Genomic DNA, 16,352 nt, shown 5'->3' with positions numbered 1-16,352 from the left:
CTCCGATTTCCTTATTAAGGACAGCAAGTATTGTTTAGAATATCTGTGGGTCGTAAAGGCACTTTTATTCCGGCAAATATTTCGTCCACGTTTTCCGTTGTGCGAATTTTTTTTCCAGTAAAACGTAGAATTGTGCTTGGCAAGTGACAATTGCCTTTGTTTTGATTGCGCTTTCGCGTTTCGAGCGAATCAGCTGTTATTGCGAGCTGTTTCGAGAACTCTGACATCGGACAGATAATAATGTTATAAGTATTTTTATAAAATTTGAGACTTGTCAAGCCGAATTCTCCAAAGATAATGAGCTTATCTGAGAAAGGAGACGACAACCTACTTAAGGACGAATGGGTGGTGAAGCTGGAGGAGACTGCTTACATGCAAAAACTGTCAATGAATAATCTAATCATGAATTATCTGGTGACAGGTGGGAAACTTGAGCCTCTCTTTCTCTTTCTCTCATGATCTTATTTGTGTAAGTGATTTGTTTAGGAAAATAAATGTTTTCTTACAGAAGGATTCAAGGAAGCTGCTGAGAAGTTCCAACAGGAATCAGGAGTGGGTCCAACGGTAGAATTGAGCTCTTTGGATGAGAGGATTCGTATTCGAGATGCCATACAAAATGGTCGTATTCAAGAAGCCACGGATTTGGTGAACCAACTGCATCCTGAATTGTTGGATAACGATAGATATCTCTACTTTCATCTGCAACAATTGCATCTGATTGAATTGATACGCACTGGTAGAGTCGAGGAAGCGCTGCAGTTTGCGCAGGATCAACTTAGCGAAGCTGGAGAGTCGGATGATAATATATTGTGCGAGTTAGAACGTACCTTGGCACTGTTGGCTTTCGACGAACCACACAAGAGTCCTTTCAGTGATCTTTTACATCCAACGCACAGACAAAAAGTGAGTTAAATTTATTTTGCTAAATTATTATTGCAAATTAATTCTTAATTTTTCTCGCTATATAGATTGCAAGCGAACTGAATGCTGCTATATTGAAGATGGAACATAGGGAATCGACTAGTCCTCGGCTCAGTAATTTGTTGAAGATGATACTGTGGGCTCAAGATGAATTAGACAAGAAAAAAGTTAAATATTCTAAGATGACTGATTTAGGTAGCGCTACAATTGAGCAAAAGTAATTTTGTGGTAGACAAAGACTGGGAAGACAATTTCCCAGTTTTATTTATAAATAAGATAAATATCTGAAATTGACTTTAAAATGTAATTTTGTGTAAATTGCTGTTTATATTTTGTAGAAAATTATATCTAAATTTTAATCTTGAAAATAATTTAGAGAATAGAACTATTAACACATGAATTATAAAATAAGAATGTAATAATTGTCACTGTAGCACATTATTATTATAATTATAATTGTTGTAAGAAATAAGAATTATATATTGTAATTTTTTTCTTAGAATTTAACATTAATATAATATAGAAAAATTGCTAAAAGTATTTTCAAGTTTTTTTTATAGAATTAACAACATTATCCAGTAATGCATGACATCCAAAAAAAGACATTTAATCTTATACATTACTTCTCTGACTTTTAGTCATTCTGTTTAATTATAAAGATATGTACAAATGTATATAATATAGATATGTAGTAATATATTTAAAAAAAATAATAGACATTACATTTTCATCATATCATAGAGAGAACATAATAATTTTCAAAATAATCAAAAAAAATTTTAAGAATAATAGAGCAATAATTGCATGCTAGAGTTAAAAATGTTCTTTTGGAAGGTTAAGATATCTTTTTTATAATTCCCTTTCTTTTGTGTAACTATTTATCTGATAGTATATTCAGAAAAAGAGTATATTTATCAATTATCAATTATCAAAAAAAAAAAATTTTTAATATTAAAAAATAAATAAACTACCAACCAAATACATATTCCATTGCTCTGGAAACTAAACCAGATGATCTTTGTGGAACATTCTCTGGTGTTTGTGCGGTTTGTGGACTAAAATGTTGATTATAACCCGCTGCCAAAGATCTTAACTTTCGTCGTTTCATAGTAGCTGATACATTAAACGGAGAGCGCTCGATTCTGCTCATTGAATGTGATCTCATGCTTCCATTCAGTTTAGTACGATTCTCTTTGTCTGCGCAACCTAAAATAACACCCTCATCTGTGCACGGTATGACACCGATCATAATGGAGCCGGAAACGATACTGCCATTGCACGTAAGAGCTCTCTGTGCTTCCTGCTCCGATGCACATTTCAAGTGTATCCAATTGCTTTGAGGCTGCGGAGCCAGGTGTCTGTCCACTATACGAACTCTACTGGAAATATGGGACAGAACAGCGTTGATATCGCTTGGTAAGAAACCAAAGACGGTTACCCATTGCAGCAAACTTTGTGACTCGCTCGTGTTTATATTTATAGGACTGTCTGGAAACAGCAATGGACTATTTATCGTGCTCGTCATGAGTCTGGTCTGATTTACAGACGTAGGCGTGACAGGTCGAATTGTAGTCGACACATATGGCGATGACACCTGCGGCATTTCCAAACTGTCAAACAGTCCACGCGTCGGTGGTCCTCCGGTATGATTCTTTGTGCTCATCTGTGGTGTACTGGAAGTTGTAGTGTTTCCAAACACTGCCTTTTGACGATTAGATCGATAGTCTGGAGTTCCATAGGAAGCTGCTGATATCACACTGGCATTGGTTATATTTAAATGGCGTGGATTTTCTTGAGGGCTCATTACGCCGACCTTTGTTGGCTGAAAGTTTAAAGATAAATAAGCGTTAGCAAATGCAGTACTACACATTTTAAATTTAATATAAGAGATTATATTCTAACAGTGTTTGTATCACCCAAGAGAAAACTTGGCAAATACGCCGAAGAACCTCCTGGAGTGCCAGGACTTTGTATAGGACTACTCATCGGTGATCCCAGGGTCATGGGCTCCATCTAACAAAATGATAATGTTCAGATAATAGAATATTTAGGGGTTAGTAATATTAATTTTACCTTCTTCATTCTAAAAAAAAAAAATGTTCACGTATAATCATCAATTTAAATAAAACGGAGCATAAACACTTTCAAAATGTATACCTTTTAGGTTATATTAGCTAACATTTTGGATAATTAAATTTAAAATATCTCAATTATTTAGTTACTTACGTTAAAAATTTCTTCTAAGCAATTTTTTGAAGCGTTATAGTGATTAACGTATACTATCTTATTAGTTGGAAAAAATTAAAAACCGCGTTTGTACTTTTATCACGTGAGATAACTCTGCCGCTTGAAAATCTAAAGTAGTATATTTGCTCGCCCATTGGAAAGAGAAGGAAGAAAGATTCTCTTCGTCCTGATTGGTCGATGAAGGCTACTCACCTTTCGAGAAATAGATTTCCGAACGCACTCGTACAATTTTGTAAATGGGCCACCAAGATAGGCAGCCAATCAGACGCAATTGAAATCCTAAGAAACTACAAAAGAGTTGTATACGCGCCTTGAGGCAGCCGGTGTAAAAGTGATCACGTGATCAGGTTTAAACATTCTCCTCTTATTTCGATAAATAATCATTTATTAACAATATAAGAGAAAAACAAGTAGTATTAAACAAATCTGTCGATAAACGCGTTTCATTAGGAATACACAGGCATAAAACTTTCCATTTTAACAATGTGAAAAAGTAATTGCAAATCTATGAAAGTGATCGCGATCGAAGCGAGTTCGAGTGACGATGCAAGTCGCGAACAGTCTTCGGTCAACGGTCGAGTTCGCGAGATGCTCCTGACGAAGGAGTGAAAAGTAACGCGAAAAGTGAGAATATTTACGTCGAATCGCGCAATCGATGGCTCCGAAAGCGAGAATCTTCGTCAGGCAAGCATTAGATTAGTTAATTAAGCTCGAAAATCTATCGCGGCGCGAAATTCTTACGAAATTCAGACATGGAAATGTACGGTGCTAGCAAATGGCCGGCCTCCGATTTTTCCCAATTTATTTCCGTGCTTTCTAAGATTAAAACAATTCAACGTCGTGTAATTTCGCCAAGGTTGATCAAAAAGATGTGTATTTACGAGATTATATTTTTCTATTCTCCATTAATTAAACTCGACATTTTATCGAGAGAGAGAAAGAGAGAGAGAGGGAGAGAGAGAGAGAGAGAGAGAAAGAGAGAGAGAGAGAGAGAGAGAGAGAGAGAGAGAGAGAGAGAAATTCTCAAAAATATCGAGACATAAAAATGTACAAATGACCGGCCCGCAGTTTTTCTGAATTTATTTCCGTTCAATCTCGTAAAGATGTATTTACGAAATTATGTGTGTTTCTATTCTCTATTAATTAAACTCGAAAATCTATCGCGGCTCGAAATTCTTCGAAAAATCGGGATATGAAAATGTATGGAGCAAACGGTCGGCCCGTGATTTTTTTCCGAATTTATTTCCGTACTTTATCAAAACGAAAAGTTCAATCTCGAAAAGATATATTTTCGCGGCTTTATTTCTTTAGTTTCTACACCTCGAGAATCCGTGGCGCGGAATAATCCTTTCAAAACGGAGGAAAAAACTTGTCAGAAACATGTAACATGATATCGTGCGATGCCGCGGCGGCCCGAAGCGAGCCGAACGATGCCGAGGCCGCCCGAAGCGAGTCGAGCGACGCGACAGTTTCGCGGACGGGTTCGAAGATGGCATACGACGCGCGAAGTAGCGCGGAAAATAACGCGAAGAGTGAAAGTATCGGTGCAAAGTCGGAGCCGTCGACGGTTCGAAGCGGCGAAACCTTCGTCCCTTTCCATCGGGGAATTGCCGGATTCGGCTCCGGCAGCTCGTCGCGACGTTATTCTGCGAAAAAATTCGACGCCGAAATCGAGTTGTCTGCAGGCGGCTTCGCGGCGCGCGAGATTCCGACGCCGCCCGAGACGAGCCGAACGATTCCGAGAAGCGACAGCTTCGTCGTCGGATTCGAAGCGTCTCGCGTGGACGCGCACGTGCGTGAAAAGTGATACGGAGACGGAAAATATCAAGTGCGAACGATCGAACGCGAGGATGTTCGTCGCTATTCAAGACGTTGATTTCGCCTCCCGAGTTTTATTCTTCGAAAATTCGATGCAAGTGAGATGGATATATTTTGCGCGATAATTCCGTGATACTCGAGGCGAGCCGAACCGAGACGAAGTTGTCCGAATATCGGCGAGTTTCGCGAATAAATTCGAAAAGTGTGTATGACGCAAATTGTGCGAGATACAACGCGGAAAGTGATATATCGGATTGAAATTGTGTGATCGAACGAGGGAATATCCATCGTATTCCTGTGTCAATCAGCAGTGAATAGTGGCTTCCGGAAATGGAATAAATATCTGCTTCTTCCGGAAATCAGTGGATTAGAAGCAGGAATATTGCAACAAAAAGTGAGTCGTTATTTTATTTATACGTTTGTTTCGCTTGTACTTTCTACATTGATTGTGAGATTCTTTGTTTTCTCTTTCTTTTTCACGTTAAAATATACACATACATTTATCTCATTTCAAGTGCAGAAATTTCTGGGAATTGCAAGCAAAACGAATAAATCTTATTTTCTCTATTATTAAAAAATTAATAAAATATAAACTCTTTCTGTTTATAATAGTATTAATTGAGCGTGCGATATATATAAATGATTAAAAGAAAAAAGCTTTCGTACGAGAGAAAAGAGAGAAAAAAAAGACAAAATATTTTTATAATATAATTATAAAAAAGGGGAGACTATTTCTATAAAATAATTATAACACAGGAATTTGGGAAAGAGAAGCAAAATGACATTCGACAATGTTATAATAGTGAATAATTTTAATAACGATGAAAATTATGTACATATTTACACAGGCTTGTAAACACTTATTCTCGTAATATGACACGTATTAAGGGCCTTAATGCACTACTTCGTATGAAACGCGTTTTGTTTCTATTCGATTAAGGCTCCTGGTACCTTGCGGACCATGTCGGAATCGTGACGTCAGAGGCGAGAAAACACACGCTAAAAATTTTTAGATGCCATTTCTAAATAAAAACATATTTGCATAAAATAACACTTAAGATCTCTTTAATACACTTCTAAAAAACGCCGAAAACTATCCTCTTCCCTTTATAATCGATCAACAGCTGTAAAATGTAATATTATGAGGCCCAGTCCGTCTGGTCTTTGCACATGCGCAGTCATTCCGCATGTGTCAAAGTCTGATATCTCGATCATTTTAGGGTTGTTGATTGACTGTCAAGGGAAAAGAATAGTTTTCGGCGTTTTTTACAAGTGTATTAAAGAGATCTTAAGTGTTATTTTATGCAAATATGTTTTTATTTAAAAATGGCATCTAAAAAAAAATAGCGTGTGCTTTCTCGCCTCTGACGTCACGATTCCAATAAGGCCGCGGTGAGCACCCAGGAGCCTTAAACACAGCGTCTCGCGCGAATTGCGCAGCTTCCAATTTTTTTTTTAACGCGCTTTACGCATGAGATTACAATGCAAAATACATACTTTGTCTATACGAAAAATATATCGAAAAGATATCTATCTTGAGCGTATCGAAATGCTTACGTTGATTCGGAAATAATAATATACAGGTACGCCGCTGTCTATTCGCGTTTCAACCCTGAAAAGAGCGAGGAAACGTCCTAATTTATCACACTTACAATTAGCATTATTATAAGTTATGACATAATAAGAGACTAGTACAAAAATAATAAAATATATTATATAAAATTATTTATTTCTTAAATTTAACTTAATATAAAATAATTTTTTAAATTAAATTTAATTATATAAATATATAAAATAATTTTTAATTACAAGAAAAATTTTTAATTATTAGAAAGCACGCTTTTTTTTTCTTTCTTCTTTTGCCGCTTTTATAAAAGTTGATGGGAAAGCTGCTAAAGGATGCTTTTGAGAAAATTCCAATATTCCTTCTTTTTTTTTTTTATATTTATGGAAGAATTATGAAACCTTATCGTTTTTTATCGATAGATTATCGATAACTTTTTATTTTTGTTTCTCTATTATTCAATCGACGAGTAAGACTCGTTTATAAGATTTTTCGTCGGCAAAAGATACACAAAGAGAAAAAGTCTGTCGTCTATATACATACGGAAAGCCGGATGCGATGAGTTTGTGTTTTTCATTGGCATCTCGATTCAAAACTTTTTATTATTCGACTCCGCCGCTCTTTCCAGTGTTAAATCACGCGGAATAAAAAAATGTTGCGGCATCGAAAAATCGCGAGAGTCTTCTTTTCTTTCAGATATGTGTGTCAATTTCTCTCTCTCTTTTCTCGAGCGAGGTACGGATCTCTCTTACTTTACGAGGAAAGTACACCATTTGTCGCGTTGAAACGCAGCATTCCGTCAAATATTTGCGTCGCATATTTTCCTCCCGTGAAAGCGTATGGCGGGAAGGGGGGAGATGCTCATATTGAGAGCATGCGTCATTTTTTTCTGTCGCATTTTTTTTTTTTTTTATGTCGAGTACTCTCGCGGTTGCGTTCCATAGGCTTCGCCATTCGCGTAATCACTATTTACGACTTTCAATCATAATAACATTTTTCTTGTTATTTATATACATATATTGCCCGCGTAAGGCAATAACATATAGCGCATATCGCTCGGAGTACTTAGTCTTTTTTTTTCAAGTCGAAAATGCGCCACGGAGTCGAGATATATCCGGGTGTAATTGCGATTATCGATCGGCGTCGACGATTCATAATGTTCGGATTGCTGATGGTGATTTTCCGGTTTTATGCTATTTTTCTATACTTTCATATACTTCGATACTGTATCGATATATTTTGTATTTTCTCCGCCATTCTTGCGAGCTTACGCGGACGAGCTTGCGATAAAATCATCTCGAATCGATTGTATACAGCGACGGGGTAAAATGACCTTAATAGTGCTCGCCAGGTAGCCGTAATGTGCTAGGCGGCGAAAACTCTATCCCCGAGTCATTATCTAATAAAGTTCACGAGTGGTCGTGGAGCGAATCCTCTATGGATAAAATTTAAATAATACTCTATTTCTTGAGGAAATAACTTGTACAAAATAAAATGCGCGATAAAATTTCAAAAAGAAAAATCTATTTGCACGCACTTTGTTTCTATTATAAGTATAAAAAGTACACCGAGAGAATTTTCTCTTAGAAATTACCGTGAAAATCATGGTAATCGTGGGACAATATGGTATGGAAAGAATTTTATGAGAATTTCTCTGATTGATATTTATCACTAGAAAAATAATAATACCTATCACAACAAAATATAAAAGATGTTTGATTAATTTTACTATGCAGTTTAGTAAAATTGATCAAACATGTTTTATAATTATTTATATAATTATATACAACGTATATAATTATTTATATAATTAAAAATGATTCTGAAATTTGTTTTTTATACACAGATAAAATTTTCTCTTAGACTTTATCCTGAAAATCATGATAATCGTGGGACAATATGGTATGGAAAGAATTTTATGAGACTTTCTCTGATTGATATTTATCACTAGAAAAATAATAATACCTACCACAATAAAATATAAAAGATGTTTGATTAATTTTACTATGCAGTTTAGTAAAATTGATCAAACATGTTTTATAATTATTTATATAATTATATACAATGTGTATATAATTATTTATATAATTAAAAATGATTCTGAAATTTGTTTTTTATACACAGAGAAAATTTTCTCTTAGACTTTATCCTGAAAATCATGATAATCGTGGGACAATATGGTATGGAAAGAATTTTATGAGAATTTCTCTGATTGATATTTATCACTAGAAAAATAATAATACCTACCACAATAAAATATAAAAGATGTTTGATTAATTTTACTATGCAGTTTAGTAAAATTGATCAAACATGTTTTATAATTATTTATATAATTATATACAACGTATATAATTATTTATATAATTAAAAATGATTCTGAAATTTGTTTTTTATACACAGAAAATTTTCTCTTAAACTTTATCCTGAAAATCATGATAATCGTGGGACAATATGGTATGAAAAGAATTTTATGAGAATTTCTCTGATTGATATTTATCACTAGAAAAATAATAATACCTATCACAATAAAATATAAAAGATGTTTGATTAATTTTACTATGCAGTTTAGTAAAATTCATCAAACATGTTTTAAAATTATTTATATAATTATATACAATGTATATAATTATTTATATTATTAAAAATGATTCTGAAATTTGTTTTTTATACACAGATAAAATTTTCTCTTAGACTTTATCCTGAAAATCATGATAATCGTGGGACAATATAGTATGGAAAGAATTTTATGAGAATTTCTCTGATTGATATTTATCACTAGAAAAATAATAATATCTATTACAATAAAATATAAAATATGTTTGATTAATTTTATTATACTTTTAGTAAAATTAATCAAACATGTTTTATATTTTATATTTTATATGATAGATATTATTATATTTTATTGTGTAAATATTAATCAAAGAAATTCTCATAAAATTCTTTCCATACCATTCTAAGAGAAAATGATCTCTGTGTAGTATTCTTTTACGGCTTAAAATAATTGCTTCCTCTTTAAATTCGAATTTGATGAATAATTTACCCTTAGAAATTTCACACATACACGTTCGATGAATGTCGCGGATATTATTTGACACCTGGTGTAATTCCCTCGTGTAATTGGCCTCGTCTGAACAAGAAAAATACCGATTCAAGCGGCGCTTACTGATGTCCGATGTCCGGTTCGGGGGATTACGCGTTATTGTTAATTACGACGACACGTTACGGACGAGCCTAAGTGGAGGTCCGTGTTTCCTCGTCCTAGGTTCGGTCGACGTGCGCGCGCGCGCTCGCGTCCGCACCGGGATATTTCAATATCGATCGAAAATACGATAGTAATTCCGTACGCGTGACATATATCCGATATGAGATTAACTATGCCTTACAATTAGTCAGAAGAGGGACGACAGCGACCCGATTAAGCGTTTCACGTGCTGGGTTCATCGAGTGGGACTTCAACTCAATCGCGTTGCGATGCGAACGACCTGTGACTTACGGTCGTTTTACAACACAAAAGGCTCTCGTTATAAAAAAAGACTACTCCCAAGCGAGTCGCGAGAATCGATTGTTGCGCGATGTTGTACACGGTGATGCGTAATAATAGCGCTCGATAAAGATTGCTATATATTCCTTTAACAAATGTTCTTTCTCTTCTTTACGCATTTCTTTTTTAAATCTATATTTCAGGATGTACCATATTGTCTAGAATATTATATTACACTTACAATAGTACTCATTAGCTACTTTCTTAGCAACATTCGACCTAGCTTTACCGATCGAGAGAGTTATATCGGAAATTAAAGCCGGAGGGAAAATTATAACTCGCGGGGTAACACGGTTAACTAAATATATAATATAATGTATAATAGATGGTAAAAACGGAAACGAGAAAAATTTTAAGAAAGTGTTTCATCAAACGCTATTATCGCGCGCTGCAAAAGATAGACGAAAATCAAGAAAAGTGTGGAACTGTTTTTACGATTAATTTTTTTTTTTTCCGAAGTTAAATATTTAATCTTCGAAATCAAGCATCGAAGATTGGATATTCATAATTTTGCAAAATAAATTTCCATAAATTCCTTTTCAATTCATCCATATTTCGCAATCACTCGAACGATTTATCCACCGTGTGTGAATATATATATTTAAAAAAATCTGTTTCGCGGCCGCCTTCGCGACTATCATTAACTCTGCTTTGTACGAAGAAATCGCTGAGGGAGGAAAATGGCGACCGTAGAAGAGGGTGGACGATAGCGATTCCGGTAAAAGCGCATTCGCGACGAGGGGGGACCGCAAAAGGGGGGCCCGAGAGACCAACGTACCCAGGTGAGGGAAGATCGTTGTGAGAATGAAAATGATATGTCGTGAAAATAGAAAATCCTTTGTAAAAATCGTAGTAAGAATAACATTGACGTATTTCTGCACTGGGAGAATTTTCTCTTAGAATTTATCCTGAAAATCATGGTAATTGGGGTATGGAAAGAATTTTATCAGAATTTCTCTGATTAATATTTATCACAAGAAAAATAATAATATCTATCACAATAGAATATAAAACATGTTTGATTAATTTGACTAAACTGCATAGTAAAATTAATCAAACATATTTTAGATTTTATTGTATAATAGATATTATTATTTTTATTTTGATAAATATTAATCAGAGAAATTCTCATAAAATTCTTTCCAATACCATGATTTTCCGGGTAAATTCTAAGAGAAAATTCTCTCTGTGTGTGGAAAGCGATATAGGAGATGGCGACTCCGACATCGTCCTTCACGATTTTCCTCGCGAGAGAGAACCTTGGACGATCTAAACAAACGCGAGGGAGGGAGGGAGAGAGAGAGAGAGAGAGCTGTCTCCTCCCCCTCCTCCCTTCGTGCACGAGAATACATTTAGAGCCTAGAGCGCACGTAGTGTAAGACTTCACCGACATACGCGTAAACTGGACGTACACTTACAATTATATATGCATTATCGGTATTGCGTTTATTTTATTTTTTTTCTTTTTACGATTACGCGAATTAGGAATTAGTAGTAAGGGTGAAACCGATCTCTCTCCTAACGTTTACATGATTAGGAAGCAACGTGAGGGTGGATGGGGGTAGAAAGGAAAACGATTCATCGTTATTATCACGCGATGGCGATCGATGTGACGAGGACGAGTCCGATGACGAGGATCGTCCACTCGACTGCGACGCTCGCGGTTCCTGAAACATGAAAAGACAAAATATATTCATTATTAGCCTCTCTCTTTCCCCCCGTTATTCGTCCCCGTAAAGTCGCTTTTGTTCGCGAGAGTATAGAAAAAAATATCCTGGCCCGGACGAACGTAATTTTTTTGGACAGCATCAAAGATTAATCAATGCTTCGAAATGTTAAAAATTGAAGATATATATATATACGTATATATATTTACGCGAAATGCGGTGTCGGAAAAAATGGGATCTCGCGGAAGCGGAATACAGCTGTCGGCGAAAATACTCGCTCGAAATAGGATATAGGGAGAGGATTGTAGCGAATTTGCGATGCGCATCCCTTAAACGGTTAATTCGGAGAACGCCGAACTATATCCCCACGTACTCATTTCGTGAAGCCCGAGCCTCGTTCTTGCGGTAATTTAGTTTGGGATTTGAATACAGTGTGGCTGTAATTAATCAGTTTTTATTGCGGTACTCGGGCGATAGCACTATCGCGGATTAAAGCATCGTGCAATTAGTTTTCCGTTGTGATTAATGCCGAATGCCGTGTACGCGCTTATACGAGGATTCGCGTTTTAATACTTAGGGCTTTATAATCCGCTGGTATACTCCTCATTGCTTGTTATTGTGAGATCTTCGACAGGCGGGACCTTTGGAATTATTTTCGCGTTTATAATATACATATCGCGCAAAATTGACGACGCGTATTTATACTCGTATTTATACTCGTATCCGAAATAAATATAAATATCCGCTCGAATGGTTATTAATAAAATATAAATATTCGCTCGAATTTCGCCACCAGGCGAAACCGGTGTGCAAAAAAATATGCTGTATATTTACAATCGCGGTATTTAGATCGCAAAATATTTTCGGTAAAACGTCTACTTTAATACGACGCGCATTCAACGTTCACGCGACTGCGAAATTACCTCCGGTTTGTTTCCGGTCGAGGTAAGCTCGTAGAAAAAACCGCGGGTCTCTCGCTTGCAAAAAAAGATAAAGAAATAAACGCAAAATATATCGTAATATATTTTACAATCGCGGTGCAGCCCGATTGCCACGCAATTCTTTGGTAAATCAAATCCGTTAGCGGAATAATAATTCAACGCGAGCGCCAAGTATTATAAAATTGGGATTTATAGCTCCGCGCAAAGAGCTTGACCTAAGTAAATTTTTCATTTTTCCGCCACTCCAGTGCTTCGCGATCGATGATTCATTGCGGCTCGCGTTTTCTCGATTCGTGCGTCTATTACGGAAATTTGCAAGCGCGTGAAAAGTGTTGGAAAATGTTGGAAAAAAATCGAGGGATGTCTCACTGTCGCAATACATGTACATTTTTTCTGGAATTACGCATTAATTAAATTCGCATTGATTTACAAGCATAAAACAATTATAATTCAGACCAGATTAAGACGTCTTAAAAAAGAAAAATAATGTTATGATGTTTTTTTAACATATATTTTACTAAATATTATAATTTATGAAATCATTAATATTTGATATTTAATTTGTTCAGATCTAATCTAATTTTATTTGTATTTTGTGTGTGTTCAAGTTAATTAAAAGAAGTTTTTATTAAAAATAGTTTTCTAAGTTGAGTTTGAAACATTTCTGAATGTTTTAATCACGAAGTTTAAAATAAGACATTTTTTAAAATTTATAATTAGAAATGCATAACTTCGTGTTATATCTTAATTATAATATAATATTTTAATTTAAGTGTCCAATTAAATATTTGCAATATTAATTTTTAAAAAATATTAATTTTAAATTTTTTGCATAATACATTGGTACTATATGATTTACAATATCTCACAAATTTATGCTTCTTAACATTTCTTTTTATAATCATTCTAATTACATTTTTCTTACCAAATTAAACAGAACTAATATTTAAATATTGTATTTTATTTTAAAAAAAGAAGAATTAACATAATTACACGCATTCCGTCGCATTATTTAGAATTATATGGCGCATTACATGGAATTACTTAGAATTTTCGGTAAAAATATACAAAAGTCGCGGCAAGACGGCATGACAATTGTTTCTCCGATTTGTCAACGAAGCCGAGAGAATTTTCTTTTAGAATTTACCCTGAAAATCATGGTAATCGTGGGACAATATGGTATATAGAAAGAATTTTGTGAGAATTTCTCTGATTAATATTTATCACAATAAAAATAATAATATCTATCACAATAAAAATAATAATATCTATCACAATAAAATATAAAACATGTTTGATTAATTTTACTAATATGTAGTTTAGTAAAATTAATCAAACATGTTTTATATTTTATTGTGATAGATATTATTATTTTTATTGTGATAAATATTAATCAGAGAAATTCTCACAAAATTCTTTCCATATTGTCCCACGATTACCATGATTTTCAGGGTAAATTCTAAGAGCAAACTTTCTCAGTATAGAGAAGTGCGATTATAAGCGCGATGGTCAACGTCCATGCGAGAGATTCTGGACCTTTGAATATTTATCACAATAAAAATAATAATATTTATCACAATAAAATATAAAACATGTTTGATTAATTTTACTAATATGTAGTTTAGTAAAATTAATCAAACATGTTTTATATTTTATTGTGATAGATATTATTATTTTTATTGTGTTAATATTAATCAGAGAAATTCTCACAAAATTCTTTCCATATTGTCCCACGATTACCATGATTTTCAGGGTAAATTCTAAGAGCAAACTTTCTCAGTATAGAGAAGTGCGATTATAAGCGCGATGGTCAACGTCCATGCGAGAGATTCTGGACCTTTGAATATTTATCACAATAAAAATAATAATATTTATCACAATAAAATATAAAACATGTTTGATTAATTTTACTAATATGTAGTTTAGTAAAATTAATCAAACATGTTTTATATTTTATTGTGATAGATATTATTATTTTTATTGTGTTAATATTAATCAGAGAAATTCTCACAAAATTCTTTCCATATTGTCCCACGATTACCATGATTTTCAGGGTAAATTCTAAGAGCAAACTTTCTCAGTATAGAGAAGTACGATTATAAGCGCGATGGTCAACGTCCATGCGAGAGATTCTGGACCTTTGAATATTTATCACAATAAAATATAAAACATGTTTGATTAATTTTACTAATATGTAGTTTAGTAAAATTAACCAAACATATTTTATTGTGATAGATATTATTATTTTTATTGTGATAAATATTAATCAGAGAAATTCTCACAAAATTCTTTCCATATTGTCCCACGATTACCATGATTTTCAGGGTAAATTCTAAGAGCAAACTTTCTCAGTATAGAGTACGATTATAAGCGCGATGGTCAACGTCCATGCGAGAGATTCTGGACCTTAATTTCTTTGAACTCGCATTTCATCAAGTTTCAGACGAGATAAAAGTCGGTGCCGGTGAGTTAATCGATACCCCGGGAGGAACGTTGCGCAATTGCGGCGCAGGTGTGGGAAAGTAACGTAGGGAGAGAGAGAGATAAGTCTTACCGTCCGTCAGATCCTCGCGAATGTGGCTCTGCGCCCTGGTCTCGCGGCTTTCCATTATAGACGTTTTCAGAACACTCTCGTCGCCCACCACGCTCTTCTCGTTGCTCTGCTTGTATACCGTGGCTATTGTGGCCAAGCACTTTAGCTTCATGTCGCCCTGCTTGAAGTGCTTGTTCTCGACGCGAAACTTCAGACCAAGTCTCGCGACGTCCAAGCCATTCTTGTCGACCACGATTTCGGGCCCTATCAGGTAGTCGGGGTCGGCCTGAAAGCGCGATCCATGTGAAAAAAAGTTATTTTTTTAACAAAACTGGAATACAATTCGGTCGGAGAGGGGGAGGGGGAGGGGGCGAGGGGAGAGCGCGAGCAATTAGGTAGATTTTTATTTGCGACGCAGATTCGCGACCCGAATTACGCAACATCGACAGCATCAATTAAGTGAGGTGGAAAACAGATATACGCGCGATTCTATAGAACGCAATTTGAAAACAATTAAGAACGAGAGTGATTGCTCTCTTTTGATCCTGGAGGCAAATGTTTTTTCGCGAAACCAATTACGCGAAATTGCATTAAGCACCGAAGCAAGATTCTAATTATTGCACGATAACGATAATAATATTCATCAACAACGTGCGCGCGCTTGCGCTGCAAAGTTATTTTAAAGTTAATCTTTAATTCGGTTAAAGAGCTTCGCGTTCGCGTATAGGGCGGAAAATTTCGCTGAAATATAACGGTAACGAATTTTCCGAAAAAGAGAGAGAGAGAAAGAGACACGCAAGTTCTGTAAATATTAACGACACATGAAAAAATGGGATCGGATAAATGGAAAATATACATAAACGTCGAGGATTCGAAATCGATATTCAATGTTGACACGACAGACTGTCGACGACATTTCACCTTTAATTGGGAATTGGTGACCGGTGTTTTATCAAAATAAATTTTAAATTAGAACATTATCGGGAGTAGAGAGAGTATTTTTCGAGATTAACGCACAGCGCACATATATATATATATATACACACACACAGCGCAAATGGACACGCGCATATGCGTTTTTGTAATGAAAACAAAGTGGAATGAAGCTTTGATTTAT

The 16,352-nt window shown here is 34.9% G+C and overlaps 4 protein-coding genes across 7 annotated transcripts in view; 2 read left to right on the top strand and 2 right to left on the bottom strand.

The window, feature by feature from the left end:
- Positions 1 to 1,351, top strand: Hou (GID complex subunit 8 homolog protein Houki). Its single transcript, XM_083055810.1, has 3 exons — positions 1 to 421; positions 509 to 903; positions 969 to 1,351. The coding sequence occupies exons 1-3, from the start codon at positions 298 to 300 to the stop codon at positions 1,140 to 1,142; spliced, it is 693 nt and encodes a 230-aa protein (XP_082911936.1). The 5' UTR covers positions 1 to 297; the 3' UTR covers positions 1,143 to 1,351.
- Positions 1,352 to 1,807: 456 nt separating this feature from the next.
- Positions 1,808 to 3,286, bottom strand: LOC145945977 (nucleoporin Nup35-like). Of its 2 annotated transcripts, XM_083055301.1 has the most exons (3): positions 3,148 to 3,286; positions 2,824 to 2,934; positions 1,808 to 2,743 (listed from the first exon to the last, which is right to left on the bottom strand). In XM_083055301.1, the coding sequence occupies exons 2-3, from the start codon at positions 2,932 to 2,934 to the stop codon at positions 1,889 to 1,891; spliced, it is 966 nt and encodes a 321-aa protein (XP_082911427.1). In that variant the 5' UTR covers positions 3,148 to 3,286; the 3' UTR covers positions 1,808 to 1,888. The 2 variants fall into 2 exon arrangements, with proteins under 2 accessions (XP_082911427.1, XP_082911428.1); XM_083055302.1 differs by lacking the exon at positions 2,824 to 2,934 and having other exon boundaries at positions 3,148 to 3,277.
- A 130-nt stretch (positions 3,287 to 3,416) lies between these two features.
- LOC145945982 (uncharacterized) overlaps positions 3,417 to 16,352 on the top strand; it is a 76,289-nt gene continuing 63,353 nt past the window's right edge. The window contains exons 1-2 of one of the 2 annotated variants that reach the window (XR_014426951.1): positions 3,417 to 3,852; positions 4,480 to 5,380. The gene's annotated coding sequence lies outside the window, so the exon portion shown is untranslated. Of the gene's footprint in view, positions 5,381 to 16,352 lie in introns of both variants that reach the window. The other variant, XM_083055310.1, reaches the window with a different exon arrangement.
- LOC145945978 (uncharacterized) overlaps positions 9,429 to 16,352 on the bottom strand; it is a 216,783-nt gene continuing 209,859 nt past the window's right edge. For both annotated transcript variants that reach the window (XM_083055304.1, XM_083055303.1), the window contains exons 5-6: positions 15,257 to 15,521; positions 9,429 to 11,761 (exon numbers count right to left, since the gene is read on the bottom strand). In XM_083055304.1, coding sequence (XP_082911430.1) covers positions 11,685 to 11,761; positions 15,257 to 15,521 — 342 coding nt within the window. In that variant the 3' untranslated portion in view covers positions 9,429 to 11,684. The remainder of the gene's footprint in view (positions 11,762 to 15,256; positions 15,522 to 16,352) is intronic.

The sequence above is a fragment of the Prenolepis imparis genome, unplaced genomic scaffold, assembly GCF_030444845.1.
Source record: "Prenolepis imparis isolate NDT839.2.m4 unplaced genomic scaffold, iyPreImpa1.0 SCAF_15, whole genome shotgun sequence".
Classification (NCBI taxonomy): Eukaryota; Metazoa; Arthropoda; class Insecta; order Hymenoptera; family Formicidae; genus Prenolepis; species Prenolepis imparis.
This window is presented reverse-complemented; position numbering and strand designations above follow the sequence as displayed.